This window comes from Microtus pennsylvanicus, chromosome 14 (assembly GCF_037038515.1).
Source record: "Microtus pennsylvanicus isolate mMicPen1 chromosome 14, mMicPen1.hap1, whole genome shotgun sequence".
In the NCBI taxonomy this organism is placed as follows: domain Eukaryota; kingdom Metazoa; phylum Chordata; class Mammalia; order Rodentia; family Cricetidae; genus Microtus; species Microtus pennsylvanicus.
Genome location: NC_134592.1, coordinates 27,945,390 through 27,968,256, shown reverse-complemented (window position 1 = coordinate 27,968,256; position 22,867 = coordinate 27,945,390). Strand labels below are relative to the sequence as shown.

General features: G+C 45.6%; 1 protein-coding gene across 47 annotated transcripts in view; it reads left to right on the top strand.

Annotated features, from left to right (window-relative positions):
- Positions 1 to 22,867, top strand: part of Nrxn3 (neurexin 3) — a 1,550,418-nt gene that overhangs the window by 69,096 nt on the left and 1,458,455 nt on the right. For 46 of the 47 annotated variants that reach the window (XR_012907734.1, XR_012907733.1, XR_012907732.1 and 43 more), the window contains exon 1: positions 1,186 to 2,026. Coding sequence is in view for 39 of the 47 variants with exons in the window: in XM_075948216.1 (XP_075804331.1) it covers positions 1,318 to 2,026 (709 nt within the window). In the remaining 8 variants the exon portion in view is untranslated. Of the gene's footprint in view, positions 1 to 645; positions 2,027 to 22,867 lie in introns of those variants that run through there. The other variant, XM_075948192.1, reaches the window with a different exon arrangement.

Here is a 22,867-nt window from a genome sequence, read left to right as displayed (position 1 = left end):
AGGCCTCTTCTACTTAAGTAGTAGATTGTAAAATTGAAAAAGAAAAAGGTTTTAATATATAAATAAGTAAACCTTACATATGGGTATTTGGATGTTTCAAAATGTTAATGCTTCAATTTTGGCTGTTTCAAAACAGTGTGCTGATACAGCTTTGGGGACTTTGCATGATATTTGCATTTTATAATTGGAAAAACTAAGTGTGTCATTAGGAGCTGGGCTCAAGGTCTTGCCCTGGTTACAGGAGAACTGGGTCCTTGTCTTGTGTGAAGAACCTAGCATTGAAGGAGTATCTAGAATTGCCTGGTTGGCATCTATACTACATCAGTCTTTGTACCTTGGGATGTTGGTGCCTTGGGATGTTGGTACCTTGGGATGTTGGTGTCTTGGAATGTTGGTGCCTTGGGATGTTGGTGTCTTGGAATGTTGGTGCCTTGGGATGTTGGCACGTTGGGATGTTGGTGCATTGGGATGTTGGTACCTTAGGATGTTGGTGTCTTGGAATGTTGGTGCCCTGGGATGTTGGTGCCCTGGGATGTTAGTGCCTTGGGATGTTGGTGCCTTGGGATGATGGTGCCTTGGGACATGGTGCCTTGGGGTGATGGTGCTTAGCCCTAATCTTACTCTCTTATCTCTCTTCCCCAACAGGTCTTTTCTCTGGAGTCCTGGGAGCTGTGCTATGGGCAACGCTGCCTCTGATCAGCACCATGAAGCCTGACTCTGCTTCTGCTCTGCTCTGGGCCCCACTCTGCCTGAGTACTCAGTTGCTCGTGGTTCCCCTTCCCAGAACCTGCTTCTGCTAGACAACTGAACCTTAACACTGGTCCTTCGCTTGGGCCACCTTACACCTGGCTCACTTCACTGTTTCTTCCTCCTCCGCCACTGCCTGGGGCTCTAGCCCTGATCTTGGGCTCCCTGGTTAGAACATTTGACAGGAGGAATACATCGCTGAAGGCTTGTTCCTACCCTGAGCTCCTTCTCCTCCTTGAATCAAGGCCTCCGGATCCACCTGGATAGCTGAGATCTTTTCTTGGAGAAAGATACTTATTCCTCACCCCTGCCCCTGGTTTGCCCTACCCAACATCCCCTTTCTGTTTCTTCTGCCTCTTTATTGGATTTTTTGCCTGTGTGCCTATGTAGGGCTGTGTTGTTGCCTTTTTTCCTCCTTCCTCACCCTCCGAACACTCCTGAGTGTACTCTTCTTGTGTGTTCTCTGTATACCGCCTTGTCTTTCTATCACCAAAATCTACCCCCTGCTTCCCACCCCCAGGACTGTTCTCTGGCCCATCTATTCCTCTGTGCTCTGGCCCAGCAGCCACAATGAGCTTTACCCTCCACTCAGTTTTCTTCACCCTAAAGGTGAGCATCTTCCTGGGCTCCTTGGTTGGGCTCTGCCTGGGTCTGGAGTTCATGGGTCTCCCCAACCAGTGGGCCCGCTACCTGCGCTGGGATGCAAGCACGCGCAGTGACCTGAGCTTCCAGTTCAAGACCAACGTATCCACTGGGCTGCTCCTGTATCTGGATGATGGTGGTGTCTGTGACTTCCTCTGCCTCTCTCTGGTGGATGGCCGAGTTCAGCTCCGCTTTAGCATGGACTGCGCTGAGACAGCCGTGTTGTCCAACAAGCAGGTGAACGATAGCAGCTGGCACTTCCTCATGGTGAGCCGTGACCGCCTGCGCACTGGGCTGGTGATTGATGGCGAGGGCCAGTCTGGGGAGCTACAACCTCAGAGGCCCTACATGGATGTGGTCAGCGACTTGTTCCTCGGTGGCGTCCCTGCTGACATCCGACCTTCTGCCCTGACCCTCGATGGAGTACAGAACATGCCTGGCTTTAAGGGATTAATGCTGGATCTCAAGTACGGCAACTCAGAGCCGCGGCTTCTGGGGAGCCAGGGTGTCCAGTTAGAAGCAGAGGGACCCTGTGGTGAGCGTCCCTGTGAAAATGGTGGGATCTGCTTCCTCCTGGATGGCCATCCCACCTGTGACTGTTCCACCACTGGCTATGGCGGCACACTCTGCTCAGAAGGTAAGACCTTCCGGCAACCCCAACTTCCTCTCCCACTATAGATCTTTCTACTGAGTGGTTAGGTGAAGGCGGGAGGGCTGGATAGAAACCAGCTCTATATGCAAGTACAGTTTCAGCTGTATGCTATATAATTGGGCCTCCTTCTCCGAGGAGGTGGTAGAAACTCATCTCCTTGCTCTCAGTGGGGAAAACAGAAGATCTCAGCAGGAAGGGAAAGCAGGCTACTCAACCGTGTCCTGACTCAACTCAAAGGCCTTGGCGGAGTAGACTGCAGAGTCTGGATACAGCTCAGCGAGATTAGCACAGAATGAGAAAGAAGAGAGTGATTGCCAAGGTGGCTGTCTCCGCCGCTCCTGACTCTTGGAGACTTGGACTCCCGTGGGTGGATGGGAAAAGTCCTTATCACATCTTTCTCATTAGTTAGCCTAAGCAGTGCCTGTGCAGAGAATGGAGACGGGCGGGCTGTAGGCTCTGTGCAGGGCCCTGCTACAATTCAGTCTTGTTATGCCACCCCTTAGTCCACGAAAGGCACCTCGAAGGCAGTTGGGGAATCATTTGGGAGCCTTCTGTCCTTGTTCTAGCAATGAGATTCTTTCTTTAGAAAGGGTTTTCCTTTCCTGAATGCTCCATATACTGAGGTATGGGTGAGGAGCCATGGGGCTGCACTGGAGCCCTGTCCAGTGGAATCCCTCAAACTACACTAGAAAACTGCCTACGTATAACTGCAACTTGAGACAGAGAGTAAGGGATGGAGAGAAGAAGGAATGGAGAGAAGGGAAGAAGAAGAGCGTGACAGAGAGAGAGAGAGAGAGAGAGAGAGAGAGAGAGAGAGAGAGAGAGAGACTTCCGTTTGGTATTTCAATATGACAAACACAAATAAAATATAAACCCTGGCCTGCTGCAGTCACTACAGGCTTAGATCGCTGAGGTGATCAAGCTTATGAGAATTAGTAAGACAAGCGTGTATCCTGAGAGAGTAGGCTGTGGAGGACACACAATGGGTGGCCCTCATTCTTGAGATGTTTTGTGTTGTCAACCCACTGGGCCCCTTCATGGAGGTGGTGGCATTCTTTAAGGAAGATCAGTGGTTCTCAACCCCATCTGAACATTGAGATCCCCTTGGGGGAACTGAGAAACTTTCAAGTCATACACAGGCATGTTAGACCAGCATCTCTGGTGGGGGTGGGGTGGGATCCCAGTAACCCTGTTTTTAAGGCTTCTCATATGATCCCTATGTACAATCAAGGGGAAGAATCCCCCGGCACAGGATCAAAGAGGTCAGAGTGATGTAAGAAATTAGAGTCTCTCTTTGGGTTGTTGGTCTCATCAATAAAAGAATTTAAGAATGGGCTCAAGTGAAAACTTGAGGAAAATTGTATTAGATTAAAAACCAAACAAACAAATGGCAGCTGAGCTGTGAATCTCAGCAGCTTCCCAGTGGCAGAGGGGGAGGAAATAAACCTTGCCCTTCGGGATCATCTGGCATGGAGGCCAACCACACAGTGAACAAGCAGCCATGTGGTAGAGAGGGAAGTTTTCAAGAAAGAATAAGGAAGTGCAAAATGCCAGAGGAAGCGTACTTAGGCTGGACTAGGATCTGAAATAGAAAGGCAGAAGAGAAGGGAGAGAGATGTGTGTCTGAAGTCCTCGGAAAGGTTCAAGGACCCAGCTGGACCTCATAGTGGCTCCTGGGGGCTGTGCTCAGGGCTCCTTTAGGAAGGATGATCATCTCATGAAAGAAATGATTATTCCAGTTAATGGTGAGCCTGCCTTCCAGGGGTGATTCTGCCTCTCTGAAGGGTGATCTCTTAGTCATATTATTGACTTGCCCAACCTGAATAGCAGGCCTCAATCCAGGCCAGACACTTCATTCTCTTGACTAGGAGGGAACAGTTTTCCCTCACTGGACTGTTGCTGCTATGACAAGAGAGTGGAACCTGGTAAGTATCATGTTCCTCCCTTTGTTCAGGTAAGGGCCTGCTTAAGGATTTGTTTTTGACATTATATTTGTGGGTGTTCCTAAAACATTTTGGGAATGGTCCATACTGTATAAAGCAGATTATGTTTGATGTAAAATTTTACATACTAGGAGCTGTATTAATTTTTTTTAAGTTAAAACTAAGTTTATTTTACAGGTGGAGCATATTGGAGACTGACATGTTGGGAGCTGGGTAGGAGGCCCCATTGCAGGTTGTGCATGGGCCCCTATGTAAATATTTCCCCACTATTCTGCTTCTGTCCTCTACCAGGCCAGCGTTCACGTTCCCCTTCTTGTGACTGGACCTTAGGAGAAGGAGACTCTGGACATACACATTATCCTTTTAGGCCCACACACATATCCCACCTGAGGTCCCCAGCCCACTTGCTTCACAAGATCGTTATGAAAAGGGTTCAACACATCTGTAGATGATAATGTCATCCTGTAGTGTTAAAGGGTGGGGAGTCCTTGTAGGCTTCGAGTTTTCCTCATTGAACTCATAGGAGAGAAAATTGGTGGAGAAGAGGGCCAGCATTGACTTCAGCACATAAAACCATGCTGTTGGAATATTAAAAGGCTTCTTACAAGCAGGTGCCTTCCGGAACTGACTGATGCTCCACAGCTTCTTGGTATTGGAGAACGTTCTGCCGGAAGACGCTGACATGATCACTTGTTTTCTCATTTGCCCGGAGGATCTGTTCTGCTCTCAGAACTTATATTGAAAGCTAGCATTCTTTCTTTTAAGGGACCAGGGCGTCTGCAAGTGTGTTAACTTGCTGGTTCTCTATAATTGCATCTCTCTCTCTCTCTCTCTCTCTCTCTCTCTCTCTCTCTCTCTCTCTCTCTCTCTCTCACTGTGTGTGTGTTTCAAAAGAACTCATTTCCTCCAGGCAGGTTTGGATCAGCACTTTCAGCAGAAAGAATCAACACTGTATGTATATGTGTGTGTGTGTATTTGTAGATGCATACATATAAATTTTCCTTTCTCTTTATTTTTGTATGTATGTTATTCAGTCCTCAATGGAATTTCTTCAGAATAGATTTTTGAATGCAGTTGATTGTTTTAATGCTTACATGCAATATGTATATTTTAATAATTGTCCTTTCTGCAAGGTTCACATTTCTTCTGGACAGTAAAAGCAGAGCAAATAGACTCTGTGATAACTCACAGCTAGCTAGCCTGAAAACAGACTGACCCAAATGTTTTGGTGAACACAGATATCAGGGAGGTAACGGGATTTACTGTGGATGGCTTGAAGCTCTCTGATCCCAGTAATTGTCATCATGTCTGATCAGCCACAATATTACATTGCAGACGGTCACAAACTCATGTTGCTTCCACACATTGTGAAATTTGGGGTAGTAAGCATAAACACTCACTTGTAAAATATGGAGGGGGAACAATCAGAGCACTTTCTAAGTGTTGAGGAGACACGTATACAACATGGTAAAGAGCCGAAACAAAGGCCCGCCATTTCCCTAGGGGGAGTGTGAAGCGGGCAGGGCACATGTAACCACACCTCTTTTCTCATCAGATCACACACACCACAGAAGAGAAATCAGGGTGCTTTGTATCACGCACCCAACTGTCCCAGTTTGCTGATGGACCCTGACATTTGATCATGTGAGGGTCTATTTTGTACTCTACCAGTTCTGAAAGCAGGGGCTTACTAGGGGCCTGTTAGAGATGTCATTTGTGGTCCATCTGTTTGTGCCATGACCTCTCTGGCTCTACGTGCCTCAGTGGCTCCAGAATGTATCCATCCTGCACCCCAGAAAGAACACAGAGTTGCACCCATCTCTTTGTATGTTCTATTCTAATTCTATCAGAGAAGAGGAGAAGGCAGCAGAGATAGATGATGTGGGGGACCTGGGCCTGAGGGAAAGGGGTAGTGGGAACACTGTCTTTTTTTGGGGGGTGAAGGATTGTAAGCTCTGGCTGCAAACTGACCTCTGACCTCGGGAACATCAGTGCAGCTCATGTCCTCATTGATAGTCACATCGAGCATTATGGCACACAGTGAATGGGCAGAGAAGAGGGTTCAGGCTCTTACTTCTAGAGGTATTATGTTTATAAACAAAATGCTCTGGTTCTCAACCAGTGAGTGGCTATGAGGACAGAAGAAGGGCATATAAGACACACCAATTTTAAAACGATGACTGTGGTCTGGAAATTAGTGAACACATGGTCCAGCGCTCTCCCTGGTTCCCTTGGCTAGTTCAGTCCTCTGACCCGAGCCTTGAAGCTTAGTGGCCAGAGAGTTCCTTGGTGTCCCCAGCTTACTCTCAGGACAAGTTTCCTCATGGGCTATGGAAAAATCTGTCATTACCTCAAAATCAGTTGAGATGATTATTTTTGAAGTATTCTTAGTTATGAAAGTACACGCTCTGAATTTCTCAGCAACTTCAGAGTTGTGAAGCTTCGATTCACTGCCAAGGCACATAAAGCTTAGTCCCAGTTTCCCTGAAGACTTCATTTAACGTGAAGTCAGCTTGCTGCAGGGAGGACGGGGCCGAGGAACAATGGGGAAGGTTTGGGCTGACCTATTCCCTTGAATGACTCTCATGGCATGGTGCTTATCTATGTCACATACCATTTGGCTGACTGGTAGTTGGTTGGACTGGTGTCTCATCACTGCCCTGTGGTCTTTGTATGCCTTCCAGAAAGCAAATTTCAATGACTTTTCTTTTCAAAACCAGAGAATGGCATCCATCCAGAGGAGACTGCTTACTCTTAAGCTTTTACTGAGGGTCTCAGCCCATTGTTAAGGTACCAGGGATGTCTCAGTTGGAACCTCTGTTGGAGTAAATCATGGCCATCTCCCCTCCTTTTCCTGAGTGTAAACCATGTTGCAATTGTACTGTGGCATCTGTGTCAACTCTTAAGGCCTTGGAAGCCTGGGAACAAGGACGGACGTGGTGAGCAATCAGAGGAAAAGAGTCAATTCCCTTTCCGACATTTCTCTGTGGTATGGAGAAGGTAGAAAAGCAGAAAGATCTTACAATGGACACAGAGGAGGGCCTGTGCTTGGAGCCCTGACTTCCCACCTAGAATGCAGGCTTGTGGGATCAGCCCCTGCTCTCCCCAGCCCCGCCAACCAGTCAGCCAAGCCAGCCAGCCAGCAGGGGCTGTCGCTAAACGGAGCTTGAATAGAGGTCTGATTGCTCCTTTTCCCTCCTTTCCTCCTGATTACCAAGTGAGATTTCCTGGGTATGCTGTATGCTAAATGGCAGAACAGCCGCCTGCCACTTGCTCCAATTATCTCTCTCTTAACTGCTGAGGGAAGAACAATTTTTCTAATCTCCCCCCCCCCATAACATCCCTGCCTCCTCCCTTAAAGAAGTAAGACCCTCTTTCCTTGTTCTCCTGTCAGTAGGCTGAGAGCGGCCTTTTTCCTTTAGCAGAGGCCAAAGAACACCAGCTGCAAGCTGAAAAGGGGGGTGGGCAGTGGGGAGCGATTTGGTCCACATTCAGCGAGGTTGAGGGTCAGGCAGGCATTGTGCCAGGAGCCTTGGAGTGGCACGTGAAGTTGAATTTGCATTTGGTAATGAGATGCCACAGGCCCCAGAACTGGGGGCTAATTATTTTCAAGACCCTATCTCCCGTTGCAGGCTTCCCTGGAAAAAAATGCTTTCTAGTTCCTGGGACAGCTGCCCATCAGCTGAGCCCCCCCCTCCTTCCTTTACAAGGAGGAGAGGTGGGGGGGTGCAGGCTGCGCTCGGGGGATGGGATGAGAATGTACACATGCCCTCCGGTCACTGGATTGTCCCTGTATTCACTGACTCTACAGTGTGGTCCACAGCAATGAGAACCCAGAGTGTGACAGAAGTGAGAAGTGTGGGGTGTGTCTCTGCCCAAGGTCAGCTCCCTTTTGTGGACAAAGTAATAATGGAGTCATTATTGCCATTGCCATTGTAGAATATCACCACATACGTGACGTTCTGCTGCATTGGTATTTATTGGCTCACCTACTCCCCACAATCCTGCGTGGCTGATGTGGTTGAACATCTGTTTTACAGATGAAGAAAGAAGGGCAGAGAAATTTGGAACTCCAGCAAAATTTAGTATCGTGGCTAAGAGTGTGATCCCGGGGACGAAAATAATCTGGACCGAAATCTTGTCCTGTCCATTTATAGACTGTGTGTCTTTGGATAACGTTTGTGAAGCTTCAATGTCTTCGTTGGCAATAATCAATAACAACAGCCACTCTTAATAACCACAGAGCATTTGCCTGATACCCATATGGGGGTTACAACTGCTTTGTGTGCAGACACCCTCAAAACTGCTCTTGATACACAGCTATAGTCCTAGCTTGTAGGTAGGGAAAGTGAGAGGCAGGGGGTTAAATAATCTGTCTACGATTTGCAGACAAAAGGCAAACGTGGGATTGGTACCTAGACTCCCTTAGCTTTAGAGCCCACCCTCTTCACTGGGTTCTGTTATGGTCATAAGAAACCAGACATCAGAGATTTGGGGAACTTTGAATGAGATGAAGTGTAAAAAGCTATCTGCCTAGGCTTTGGGACGCCTGGCCTGTGTAAGAACAGTGCCCATCTATGAGGCTTCACAGAGGTTTTGAGGCATTCGTTTGAGCTTTGCCCACCCCCACCATTTTCCTGTATCTCAGTCTTAAAGGTGGCTGCTGCCTTCTCTCCAAATGGAGCGCCCGGACCCCCCAACATGACATTTTACTCCCACTAAAGCTCCCCTCATTAACACAAATGGCTTGTGTTCCCATCATGCAATGGAGCATTGCCTCCCTGGGTGTGGAAGATAAGCAAAATGTCAAACTCCTGGTGCAGGAGGTTATCAGCTGGGCCAGTCCCAGGAGCCTTGCTGTTCCCAGCCAAGGGAAAGCAAGGGACAATATGACAGAAAGTGGAAACAGATGAAAACTAGCCTTTGGTTCCCACCCTCAAGACCCTGATTTGCAGCGAAGTAACTGGAGACTGGACCCAGGGGTCTCTCGGCAGCAGGAGAACAAGGACGACAGCTGGAGGAGCATCGCTGGACGGGGACAGCCTCTTTAGGTTTACCATTGGCTTCCTAGGTACCAGGAGATGCCCATCACCCGCTCAGGGCTGGTGATTAATGGAGGTCCCCGGGTTCTTTTGTCAGACTCCTGCTTTCCTGCTGATCTCCTGTTTTCCTTCACACATGACACAACCAAACTCCTTTTCCACGTTTCTTCTCTTCTCTTTTGCGTGTGTGTAGGGGGAGGGGCAGGATGACAGAGACGGGTTTATGATGTTGAAATTAAGCCTTCACTAAATCTTAACTTTGCCTGAGCCTCTGACAAGGCCCTAGACCTAGTTTTATATTTGCAAATGTTTCTTTTTTTTCTTAAGGACCCCCAAATATCATGGGCTTCAGCTACCACCTCTGTGCCCCAGCCCTGGTAGAGAAGACTCGTTGCTGTCCAGTGATAGCAATGCTACTCTGTGTGTGTGTGTGTGATTCCCTCTAACCAGTGCCTACACTTCATCACAGACATGTGTGCCCCTTTGTAACCAACAGAATTGGAAGAGCTATGGCTGGGGAGGGTGGGAGGAGGGAAGGTGTAGAGGAACATCCGTTGTAGAAGGGAGGAAGAGGGGGCTTTGAGAATATCCAGGGGTAACGGGAGAAATCGTTTTCAGATATTTGCTGCATCAGAGGAACAAGCTAGTCATTCCCCTGGGCTTTTCTAGCTGAACTGGGGCTCTTTGATTTGGTTAGCTCTCTGGGGACTGTGCTGCAGGTGACAGGCAGTGGCTGGCAGAGGAGAAGGACGAGGTATGACTCCCCAGGTCTGTCTTTGTGATCTAGTTGGAAAGCGACACTGCCAGTGGGTTGTCACTAATGCTACTGCTCTCCAGGAATTGGTGTCTCTGGGTGACCTATTTAAAAGCGACATGGAGCCCCCTTTAAATGTGTCATTGTTTGTGCCTGCTTTCAGGCCTTGACTTGTCTATGAGGTTCCTGACTGGTGTTTTTCTCTCTCTCTCTCTCTCTCTCTCTCTCTCTCTCTCCTCTCATAATCCCAGGAACCAATCCCTTTAAAAATAAATTGACCTCATAGTCATCCAACTAAAGTTCCTACATCTGTTCAGTGATAAACCTTGCTTTGCATCTAGTTCTAGAAATGATGACTACTTTCAGCTTTTGTGGGGGATGGCCCTATCCCAAGGAAAACACAGGCTTGGAAAGTGGCATTGATGACAGAAAGGCAGGGTAAGAACTGCAGGACCATCCAGCTCCTGGTGTGCAGGTTTTCCAATTGTGAAACACATTTAGGAGCTTTATTTAAATACAGTGTGTGTGTGCGTGCATGCACATGCGTGCCAGTGCAATTTTGTGTGTGTTTGCATGCACACATGCATATACATGTGTGTACACATGTGTGGAAGCCAGAGGAAAACCTTGGTTATTGTTCTATTTTCCCAGCACTGTCTACCCACTTCCTTCGTTTTTAAAGGTAAGGTCTCTCTTACTAAGTTAGGCGAGGGTGGCCAGCTAGTGAGCCTTCAAGAGTCACTTGTTTTCATGTCCTCAGTGCATTTACTTTTTCAAATAAGGGTTCTGGAAAGCAAACTCCGGTCCTCAAGCTTGCAGGGCAAGCACTTTGCCAGTTGAGCTACCGCCCCCAAGTACAGTGTTCTTTGTAGCTAATGAAATGACAGGGGAGATTTTCCTTCAAGTGTCTTGGTGAGACTCTATTCATCGCTCTCTTGTCATTTTGAGTCCCATCTGCCAGTTTGGTCTTCCTGAAGTTGTCTGTGTGACAGGGTGACATCTACGGAAGAAAGGCTCTTCACAATCCTGTGACTGCTAGATGCTCTGGGGCTGGAGTCTCCGCCCTAGGAGACAGGGCAGTTCAGGCAACCCCAGACACTCCTGTGGGTGTGATGGGAAGGATGCTGCCTGCAGCTCTGGAACACAGAGAAAAGTGCACCGAGAGGGCACATGGCTTATTGACTTAATAAGTTGCTTTCAAATAAAAATGAGGACACCACTTGCGAGACGAGAGATAAGCTGCATAGCAGAGCTGAAATCTCTTGCTTGTGATCCAAGCGGCAAGAAAGGGGCCAGCCAGGCTGGGAGGTCAGTGAACACTCAAGCTTTCTTCCTTCCGTGTCATTTTCTGAAGCTTCTTGCCACTCCAGATGGGGCTCTGTTTCTTGTGTGTTTAGTCCTGAAGGGCTGAAGGAATGGGGAAGAGTGGACTTGGAGATTGATGAGCCTCTGAGCCGAGGCCTCCCAGAAAGACTAATCCTCCTGCAGCATGTCTGCTCCATCTGGTCAGAGAAGACTTGGGTGCAGCTTGAACAGAGGTGACACGCACTAGGAAGGTGCTGGGAGCCTGCCTTCTTTTAGGGGGATATGCCGAAATCTGAGGGGGCTCTTGTACTGCAGAAGAAATCTAGGAGGCTAGAGGTGTGACCTTTGGGGGTGGGTTCTAATGTGTTTCTATGGCTTCTAGCTGGGATCTGTCAACGAAGTCAAAGTTCATTTGCAAGGTGATGAGTTAAAGGCAACTTTAAGGCTGTATAGTTTTAACTACTTATTTCTAACTATTACCCTTCTGCCACCAGCAGGCTAGTCCCCTGTAGTCTCCCGTAATGGTGAGGGCTTGGTGTTTTTTCAGGTTAGTTTAATGTATCTGTGATTAGCTTAGAGTACCAGAGATTCCTGTCATTAGGACCCCCTGTGCTTCCAAGTCACACTGTCACTGTCCCATTCTATTTAAAGTAATTCTTTGTGAGCCATGTGGGGAAGAAGGATGAGCATGAGGGTGACTGAGTCTTGACCTTTCTAGATGATTTTTCCTTGTGTGTGTACACCTGTGTGTATGTACATCTCTGTGTATGTACACCTGTGTGTGTATGTACACCTGTGTGTGTATGTACATCTGTGTGTATGTACATCTGTGTGTGTATGTACACCTGTGTGTGTATGTACATCTGTGTGTGTACATCTGTGTGTGTACATCTGTGTGTATGTACATCTGTGTGTGTATGTACACCTGTGTGTGTATGTACATCTGTGTGTGTACATCTGTGTGTGTACATCTGTGTGTGTATGTACATCTCTGTGTGTGTATGTACATCTGTGTGTGTGTACACCTGTGTATGTACATCTGTGTGTGTATGTACATCTGTGTGTGTGTACATCTGTGTGTGTACATCTGTGTGTGTACATCTGTGTGTGTACATCTGTGTATGTACATCTGTGTGTATGTACACCTGTGTGTGTATGTACATCTGTGTGTGTGTACACCTGTGTGTATGTACATCTGTGTGTGTACACCTGTGTGTGTACATCTGTGTGTGTGTACATCTGTGTGTGTGTACATCTGTGTGTGTACATCTGTGTGTGTACATCTCTGTGTGTGTACATCTGTGTGTATGTACATCTGTGTGTGTGTACATCTGTGTGTGTGTACATCTGTGTGTGTACATCTGTGTGTGTACATCTGTGTGTGTACATCTGTGTGTGTATGTACACCTGTGTGTGTATGTACATCTGTGTGTGTGTACACCTGTGTGTATGTACATCTGTGTGTGTACATCTGTGTGTATGTACATCTGTGTGTGTACATCTGTGTGTGTACATCTGTGTATGTACATCTGTGTGTGTATGTACACCTGTGTGTTTATGTACATCTGTGTGTGTATGTACACCTGTGTGTATGTACATCTGTGTGTATGTACATCTGTGTGTGTGTACATCTGTGTGTATGTACACCTGTGTGTGTGTACACCTGTGTGTGTGTACACCTGTGTGTGTGTACACCTGTGTGTGTGTACATCTGTGTGTGAGTACATCTGTGTGTGTGTACACCTGTGTGTATGTACACCTGTGTGTGTGTACATCTGTGTGTATGTACACCTGTGTGTGTGTACATCTGTGTGTGTATATGTACATCTGTGTGTGTACATCTGTGTGTGTATATGTACATCTGTGTGTGTACATCTGTGTGTGTGTACATCTGTGTGTGTATATGTACATCTGTGTGTGTACATCTGTGTGTGTATGTACATCTGTGTGTATGTACATCTGTGTGTATGTACATCTGTGTGTATGTACATCTGTGTGTATGTACATCTCTGTGTATATACATGTGTACGTGCTCACTTGTTTATGAAAGTCAGAGGTCAGCATTGGTGTCTTCCACTACTGGTCTCCACCTTATTTTTTTGAGATGAGGTCCTCTGCTGAGCCTGGAGTTCACTGCCTTTGCAAGGCTACCTCGCCAACAAGCCTCTGGTATGGTTCCCAGGGCTGGGAGTACAAACATGGACCACCATGTCTGGCTTTTTACATGGGTGCTAGGAAATGGGACTTCCAAGCTTGTCCTGGTTTACTTACTAAGCCATCCATCCCCACAGCCTGTTTGTGACTGATCTTAAATAATGTAGGAAAGACGGATCCAGCCCCATACCCCATACCGTGTTTTCAGCCCTAATCCAAGCTACACGACGTGTCTCCGTTAAGTGGCTTTCTCTGCTGTGTTGTTGTGTGGTAAGCAGGTGATTTACGCTCCAGTCACTTTGTCCCCAGGGAGTTCGCATTGAGTAAGAGTCACAGTTAGCCTTCCCAGGCTCTGTTGTCTGTCTTCTTCCGTCTCTCCAGGATGTGTCGTCTTCCTCTCTTCTCACCCAGGCTTTAGCGGCTCAATTTCCGGTCTCCTAGAAATCCTGAATTCTTGGTCTACAAGGTGATGAGAAGTCCTGGAATGCAGTGAAGTAGAGGGAGAGGGAACTTGATTGGATTTTTTTTTTTTAAAGTTCAACCTGGTAGTTTGGGTCTTATGCATCAAAAGTATGAGGAATTTTCTATAAAACCTAGTAGGATGTTTTAGTTTTCTTTGTTGTTGCTGTTTTGTTTGTTCATTTTGTTTAAAGCTAAGAAGAGGAGATAAAGTAGTATAGGGTAGTATAGGTAGTCCTGGAGATTGGCCTTGGAACTATATGCCCTATTCAGGAATGCTTCCTATTCTGAAACTTTGCGTGGCTATCCCATGTTCTCGGCACTGGTGGGCAGATATCTCCCAGGGAATGACTTACACTATGCTTGAAGTTGTTCCCATGTGGGTATAGACTGGAATCTAGTAAATAAATTCTCTCCTGAACCTCAAAGAAGCAAGGCTAATATTGGCTCTTGGCTAAATCTCTATCTGCTGACAGGATAACAAAGAAAAAGGAACAAAATCTCATAAATTTCATGATTTAAAATGGGTTGCATTAAGAAGATTTTATTTTATATGTATGAGTGTTTCTCCAGGCTGGATGTTTGTGTACCACATGTGTGCCCAGTACTGGCAGAAGAGGGCTTTGGATCTTGTGGAACTAGAGTTATGGGTGGTTGTGAGCCACTGTGTAGATGCTGGGGACCAATCCTGGGTCTTCTGCAAGGGCATCAAGTGCTCTCAATCACTGAGCCATCTTCTCATCCCCAAACAGTTACTTTTAAAAGAAGCTGAAAACATTATTTTAAGTTCAAGAAGAGAATTTGAATTGCCCAGGCTTCATGGACCACACACATCAGTTGGGAAGCGGGTGTGGCTGACCCAATAATGACAATGTGTATGAGGTGATGTGTGTTTAGGATCGGTGGATTTTAGTGCTATGGGAAGTTTATAATGTGCTCATCATAATTTTCAGCCTTGAGTCAAGAAGAGCGGGGCTATTCCCCCCCTACACATGTACATAACTAATGGCTACGTTTTAATGTGTCTGTTGGCTCTCTTTGACTTTCCACCCTTAATGTGCACTGTGATTTCTTGGCTGGGTTTTCCCATTTTTGTTGCAGAGGTGTATGTGAGGATGGACTCTCCTTGGTAACTATAAAGCATGAAGCTAAGCAAGGGGGTGTTATTCCTTTGCCTTTGTAATATATATATATATATATATATATGTAATATATATGCAAGAATTGTATATATCATGTCTGATACAAAGAAGACACTCAGAGTTTGTCACCTTAACACTTTAATGAAGCATATTGTGTGTGTGTGTGTGTGTGTGTATGAGAGAGAGACAGAGACAGAGAAAGAGAGAGACAGAGAGAGACAGAGAGAGAGAGAGAGAGAGAGAGAGAGAGAGAGAGAGAGAGAGAGAGAGAGATTTCAAGTGTATACCTATGTGTCTGATTTTCCATATTGGTATATAAGGGCTCACTAATGTGTGGGTAGATTCAGGTTTCTGCACATATGAGTCTAACAATATCTAGTGAGTAAAGGAATCACTGAAGCCATCCATCACCTGGACCATACTGGCTACCATCAAAAACACCATCTCTCTTTTAGTGGGTAAAGTAGTGTTTATGTGGAACAGCTCTTACTGAATCTATGTTAAGCATATATACATTCTCTTCGGTTTGATCTGCTTGAGAATGTACTCCAAAGACTGTTTTTTTTTTTTCCAGTAGTGTCTTTTTGTTTACAAACCAATGGTTTTCTGTAACAATTACAGGCAGCCGCCAGCCTGGGATCATGTAAATGCTTGTGGAATAGCTGTTTGAGACATGCATGTTGTCACTAAAGATGGAGAGGACCCATTAGTTCCTGTAGACTCCCTGGAGAAGATGAGCCTCACTAGGGACAGGATAATTGTCCTTGATAAAGGAAAAGCTGTCATACAGAGGAGGAAGTGGATACCTAGGCGAAAGAGTCGAAGGAATGAGAAGTACAAAGGAAGAATTACATGATAGTTAGAACTTCTGGCCTACAGATGATCACATGCTTTGTGGGGGGCAGAGGGTTCTGGAGTGGACCTGGGATGAGTGTGTCTGAATATGTACAGGACTTCAACTCAAGGACTCCTTGGCTCTGGTACTCTCTGCAGCCAGACCCTCCATCCTGTTTTATCATGTACACCTGTCTTTCAAAGGCATGTAGGAGATAATCACTAGATAGCAGCTTCTAAAAAAATTGGTATCAGAAAGAAATAGCCAAACACAGTTATCACATACACAGGTTGTTCGTACATAAATGTCCTGCTACGGGGAGACTATTTGTAAAGATGTTCTTTGCTAACGAGGGATTTTGTTCAGAAATTGGCAACCACCCATCAGAGTAGAACTCAAATCTATATCCTCTGTAAGATGTAACAGCATCTCCTCTGTGCTGTCAGGTAGAGTTGATTGTAAAATATCCCTGATGGCAGCTTGGGTGTTGTTGATGGTCTTTGGCACTCTGTGTGTTGTCGCCTTGTTGATCTGGCCAAGGGTCTCCAGAAGCTACTCAGTTACACCTTATCCTTTGGAGGCCTCACAGTTGCTAATATTACCCAGAGCTGTTATCAGCTGAAGAGTCACCTGCTGGGGGCAATTTTAGGCTCCATAAGAAAAAGTCCTTTACAAAGCAGACTTTGATGTATGTTCATCAATGGAATGGACTATGCCTTCTGTCTCCTGGAATAGGTTTATTTGTTGAATTTTCACTAAGTGAATGACTGTTATCTACCAGTATGGTCTCTACCATTAAGGAACTTATAGTCTAGTTTGGAAGCCCATCAAGCAGAGAGGCACACGTATATCAGAACTGCTCTATGGCCAGGGTCAAGAAAGGGAGTTTGAAGTAGGAAGAAACCTCACAGGAGGAATTCCGGGGAAGGACTTGCAAGTTTTAGTTGGCAGTCTAGGAGGAAGGACCATTGGGGCAGTGCTCAGAATCAGGTGAATCTTGATGCTGTTTGCAGGGCTCAGTGTCCCTGGATGTCATGATCTGAGGCCAATGGAAAAGCATGAGAAGAACAGTTAGGTGGGGAGACCGTCAATGCTCTATAAGGATGTTGACCAGTTTTCATAGATGAAAAACTTTGGAGGCTTTTCTGTGGCCTAAGTGGGCAGTATATTTGAAGTTTAGGCAGTGTGCATGAGGTAATAGTGATTGGAAGGCTGCAAGACTTCTGCAAGGCCAGAGGGAAGCCATTGTGGGGGTCTGTGACTCAAGAACCCATATTGGATGAGGAGTGAAGAGAGAAGGGCCAACTACAAGATGCCAAGGAGAAGCACTCAATAGTTGGGCAAGGATGGACATTTTGGTTTGGATTGTGATTGTATGGTTCTGCCACATGCTAGTTGTGGAAACTTGGGCAAAGGACTTTCTTTGTCTGCATTTCAGTTTTACCATCCGGGGGACATGGGATGATAATAGTGTCTACCATTTAGGACGGTCTGAGATTTAAGAGAGAGTGACTGGCGTTGTGGCTCAGTAATGGGGAACTTTCCCAGCATATACCAGGCCCTGGGCTTGATCCTAGGACTGCCTAAAATAATACCTGGTATAGAGAATGCATCAAGTTAATATTGGGTATTGCTTTCTTCTTCTTCTTCTTCTTCTTCTTCTTCTTCTTCTTCTTCTTCTTCTTCTTCTTCTTCTTCTTCTTCTTCTTCTTCTTCTTCTTCTTCTTCTTCTTCTCCTCCTCCTCCTCCTCCTCCTCCTCCTCCTCCTCCTCCTCCTCCTCCTCCTCCTCCTCCTCCTCCTCCTCTTCTTCTTCTTCTTCTTCTTCTTCTTCTTCTTCTTCTTCTTCTTCTTCTTCTTCTTCTTCTTCTTCTTCATTAATATTATTATAAATAAAAAGGGGGAATTCTGCTGACATGTTTTTCTGTTTGTATATGGTACAAGGAAGCTGGCAGCAGGTTAGAGGTGAGGGTGAGAGATAACACATTTTAATTTCACTGTGTCCCTCTTCTTTAGAGACTGTGGGTTTTGTAGCTGTAGGCAGAAGCAGTGGTTAGCACCAGGAGTGGGATGGGTTTTGGTATAGAGGTCAGGGATGGTGTAAGGGAAAAGGAAAAGCTTGGGTGTGAGAAAGTTAACTCATGGAAGGAGCATGGTTGAGAGGGAAGAAGCCTAAATTCAGACCCTTGGGAACCTTCCTATCCAACACTGTGGAGAATAAGGAATCTCTAAGACAGATTCCAGTCAATGACCAGAGGCATACAGAGGGAAACAGTGGACAAAGGAAAGTTCTCTAAAATTTTTTGCTGGTGAATATATGAAAGAGACCATATTTTCAACACAGTTGAAATTGCCTGGAAACTGGCTGGAAATTGGCATCATTTGTTTCAAAGACAATTCTTGTTAGTTTTTCTTTTAACTTCAATTAAGTGAGGTCTGTCCATTTGAAAACATGCCTACAAATGGGATCTCAGTTCTCCTAGAAAGGTAGCCAGTCTGGGGGTGTCTGAAGCTTTCTACATGGTGGAATTTCTGTTTCTTAAAACACCAGGACATCATGTGAGTCAAAGACCCAGAGACCTGAAAGAAACACACCAGAAAAACGAAGTAAATTGCAAGTTTGAGATCTGATTTGAAACTCCTGCTTTTAAAACCAAACACAGCATGCCTTGTTTAGAATTTTTTTTCTAGAGTCAGGTACATACTCTTGAGGGTACCCGCTCAATGTTTTACACCTTCTCCTGATCTAACTAGAAGTGGGATTCCTCTACTTCCTGTGGTCCCTGTGGGCTGAAAGATCAAGAGGCTTCCCCTTCCTAAGGATGTTGGAAGGCCCAGCTCCGCTAGCAGTATAAGTGCTGGCAATTAATACACTTGTGGTTGCTTTATCTCTGCCCAGGGGTGGGGTGCTTGGATAGGAAGCAAAATGCTTCTTAAGGAAGTAGAGGCAGAATCCAGGCTGCCTGCTTGCCTCCCTCCTCCCACGCCTGACTCTCTGGGGCTGGGAGTCGGGGCTGTGCCCATGCTCCAAATGCTTGCTCTGCAGCATAGGTTTCCAGGGATTTCAGGACACAGGAATTTTCACCCAGCTGTGTTGTGTGTTGCTGTTCAGCAATCTGAAGTTGCTTATCTAGCTTAAGTCAGAATGGGAAGCCTAGGGAGGGGAGGGATGCCTTCTAACATTTTTCTAAGCAGAAAAAAAAAATTGAGGTGTTAGGGACCCAGCTGGTGTGTGACTGCTACCAAGAAATGCAGCCTACGTAGGCATGCGTGCTCACATAAACCCCCTCATTGAGGCTTTGAGGTGCGATTTGATTGGGACTCCATCCTGTTTCAATGAGTACTTACTAGTAGGCCAATTGTGTATCCAGCGAGGTGCTGAGGAGGAGGGATAGATTCATATTGCTCCATGGATGCTCTGAAGGCAGAATAAAGATGGGTCTCTGTGGTCCAGGGGTCCCTTTGTATGCCTGGCATAATAAAGACTAAAATTCAAGGGTATGGCCAAGATACTACAAAGCTATCCTGGGTTCACTGTCCTCGTACTAGAAGCTTCCCTAGCCAGTGAGTATCAGGAGTGTAGCTTGAAGAACCAGGATGAAGATAGATCTGTGCTTAGCACCAGCTCCATGATGGCTCCCACCTCTGCATTAAACTTATCCCTATATTCCTATCTTTTTATACATTGTGAATTGGGTTTCACCAAAGTCTTATCAACTGCTTAATGGGATAAATTTAGTGTAGGTGATGGTTAGCTAATTCTCAGGAAGCACTTACTACATGTTGGGGACTGGTCTAGGTACATGTGTTAATGAGATCTTGTCATTTGCCCTTACGGTCTGATTGTTTACCTGGCTTTACAGATTAAGAAACTGAGGTTGAAGAGGGCAAGCCGATTTATCTGCTCAAGGAAAGAACTTAGACAATCGATGTCACCTTTCATTTCTCAGATACGTCTCGCTACTCCTCCCATTCAAATTGACACTGAATGGTAGTTTCCATGATTATCACAACCCAGCCCTTTCCCGGTTAGCCTGACTGGGGTGTCTCTGGCTTGCAGGGTACTCCCCGCTTCACTGACCGGCTTCTAAACTCCTTCCCTACTTCCTTCACAATTTGACTGATGTTTGTTCTGCTCTAACATGACCTGGTTCTGTAGAAGTGGTTTGCATACTGCCGTGGTCCTCCTACTCTTTCTAGGGCTGTGAGCCATAGACATCTAGAGTTGGAATTCATGTTATTTGTATCTCTCTCTCTCTCTTCAATTAAACCATACATTTTTCTCTGCTCCCCTCCCTTTCTCCCTTTTCCTCTCGTGACTCCCACATTCCCAATTTACTCAGGAGATCTTGTCTTTTTCTCCTTCCTATTAGATCATGTATGACTCTCTTGGGGTTTTCTTTGTTGTCTAGGTTCTCTGGGGTTGTGAAGTGTAGGCTGGTTTTTCTTTGCTTTATGTCTAAAAGTCTCATGAGTGAGTACATATTATGTTTGTCTTTCTGGGTCTGGCTTACCTCACTCAATATTTTTTTTCCTAGATCCATTCATTTGCCTGCAATTTCAAGATGTCATTATTTTTTTCTGCTGTGTAGTACTCTATTGTGTAAATGTACCACATTTTCTTATCTGTTCTTCAGTCGAGGGGCATCTAGTTTGTTTCCAGGTTATGACTACTATGAATAATGTTGCTAGGAACTATTTGCATCTTTTCAAACCCAGGAACTCCCCCACTAACCCCAGTAATTTTGTTGTTGATCTTTTGTCACCATATCACATTTTTTCAAACTTTTATGAATGTTTTTTAGCTATATTAAATACAAATAATTCATACAGCCCCATAAAATAAGCATTTTATTACTCTAAAGTCTTCTGAGCATCACAGTTCTTCATCTTTTTGAATCAGTTGTTACATTTGTCCTTTGATAAGACATGTGCACACACACACTTTACATCAGGTTACTGTCACTCGATCCCTTTTCCTAACTCCTTCCACTGCATTAAACTTATCCCTACATTCATATCTTTTTCTCTTATTTTATTTTGTGACCCATGGGTTTAACCAGGGCCATCTATGTGACCATGATAACTATCCCTTGGTACACGGTAGGCTCATCAGTGGATAAACAGCTGAAGATAATGGCTGCCACTCCTCCAGAACCAGTAGCCTGGTTCGGCGGGGAAGGGTAGGACCATGTGGGTTCTCTAATCTATGGTGGTTGACTGTTGATAGGCTGAGTCTTGTGCAGAACCATCTTATGTAGCCATTGACTGTATAATGCCCAGAAGATAGGATCCCATCGCTCTTTTCCTTGTATTAGGTACTTACATCCTTTCCACATCCTTCTTCCACATTGTTACATGGAGGAGGTGGCATGAAAATCCTGTGTAGCGCCGAGCACCTGATCATCACATATTTTCATCTATCTCCAGCAAATCCATGTCTTTGCCCTCGCTATTCACAGTGAAGAGAGAGGTATATTTAAGACTGAGAATAACACTTGTCTTTTGGTATAAATAAAAGTATTTAGAAGACAGTCACTATGTCAATTTAGCTAAACAACATTAGTAACTGAGGGGGTGGTCTCCATGACCAACAGCACATTAGGAAGTGTCCCACACACATCCCTGGGAGTTTTGTGTAATAATCCAGAAGTTTCATAAACACCATTATTCAACCATGTAGGCTCTCACCTTGCTAATTCTCAGTTTGAAAGTTCACTTACAAAGTAGTAGATTTCCATGTGGCTTTTCCAAGCTCTTTGTACGTAACTGGCTTCTAAAGAGGCTAGCTGACTTGCCTTGCAATGTCTTGAGGACTACAAGCAAAACTTGAGTATCACCTTTGCTGCATTACACCAAAGAAAAGGTGTATGGTTAAGGAGAAGTGATTGGTGCTACGGAAATCTTGTTGCCGAGCCCAATCAGTAGTGACCTCAACAGACCTGGTGTGTATTTTGCCCCGAGTTTGCACACGCAACGCACATTTGTGAATATAAGGAACATGTTGCTATGGAAAACGTAAGCTAAACTAGTAAATCTAAAACTTACCACGTGAGTGTTTGAGGTGGGAAGAGTAACTGAGGGGAAAGTAGTAAGAGAGTGGGCTGATGACATCTGAAGACGGAGAGCCATCTGCCTCCACTGTCATGTGCTCGACTTCAGAACAAGGTTGGCAGGAACTCTGTCTCTCCCTTTCACTTATCTGCTTAGAATATGGTTTGCAGGTAATGACGGGTGGACGGATGAATGGCTGGATGACAGGACTGGGGTAAGGAAGAATCATCAGTGGCATAGCCTGGGGCAATTGGCTTTGTCTGGAAGCGGGGATACACAGAACTCAGAATCTGGAAGGCAAGGGCTTAAAGGGCCCACATTGTTGTGGAGAAGGTGACGATAGAAGCTGCAGTGAATGCCATCTCCTGCCTGCCTAAAGCCACTTTTTCCTCAAATAGCTGCACAGCAAGACTCCCACCCACAGCCCAGAGATCAGCCCAACGTTAGCCAAACAGCTGCCTGTTCTTCCTGGTGTTCAAGTTCTAGTTCCTTCCCTGTCAGACCCTGCCACCTACCACAGGAGGAGAAATCAGCCGGATCAGTCCACACACTCTAGCTATTGTTGCTAAGGGCGTTTGTATTTCAGAATATCAGCAGAGGTCTTAGCTTGGAGATCATATCTGAGGCTTGGGAATCAGCTTCTTTGCCAAGGGCGCTTCCTGAGTTTTAAGCCAACATTTCCTGACTTAGTAGGTTATAGGCACTGTGAATAACTTTATTGTTTTTCCACATTTTATAAATGGGGAAACCAAAGCACAAAAGACTCCCCAGTCTACCCTCCAACCAGTAGAACTCAGACAGCCACTACAGTGAGGGATAGCCATCCTCCATAGACACAAGAAAAAGAAGCACTGGGCAGTGTAGTTTCGTGATACCATATTCAACTTTTTACAGCTCTGATACTCTGCTGTTTTTCTTTGGGGTGGTAAAATCCCTTTTTCTTTTTAAGATACAGGGTACCAAAGTGTCAGGTATATGCACTTGTCTTTCTGGGTAAAATTAGAACTCATTAGCCTCCATAAGTTTTTGGAATTGTTTTACAATGCTGTGAGTGTTTGAAAACTAAACAGTAGTGGTTCGCTAAGGACCATGGCTATCGGTGGTAGCTGCTTCCCATGGATGTTCTTACCAGAAAGGATA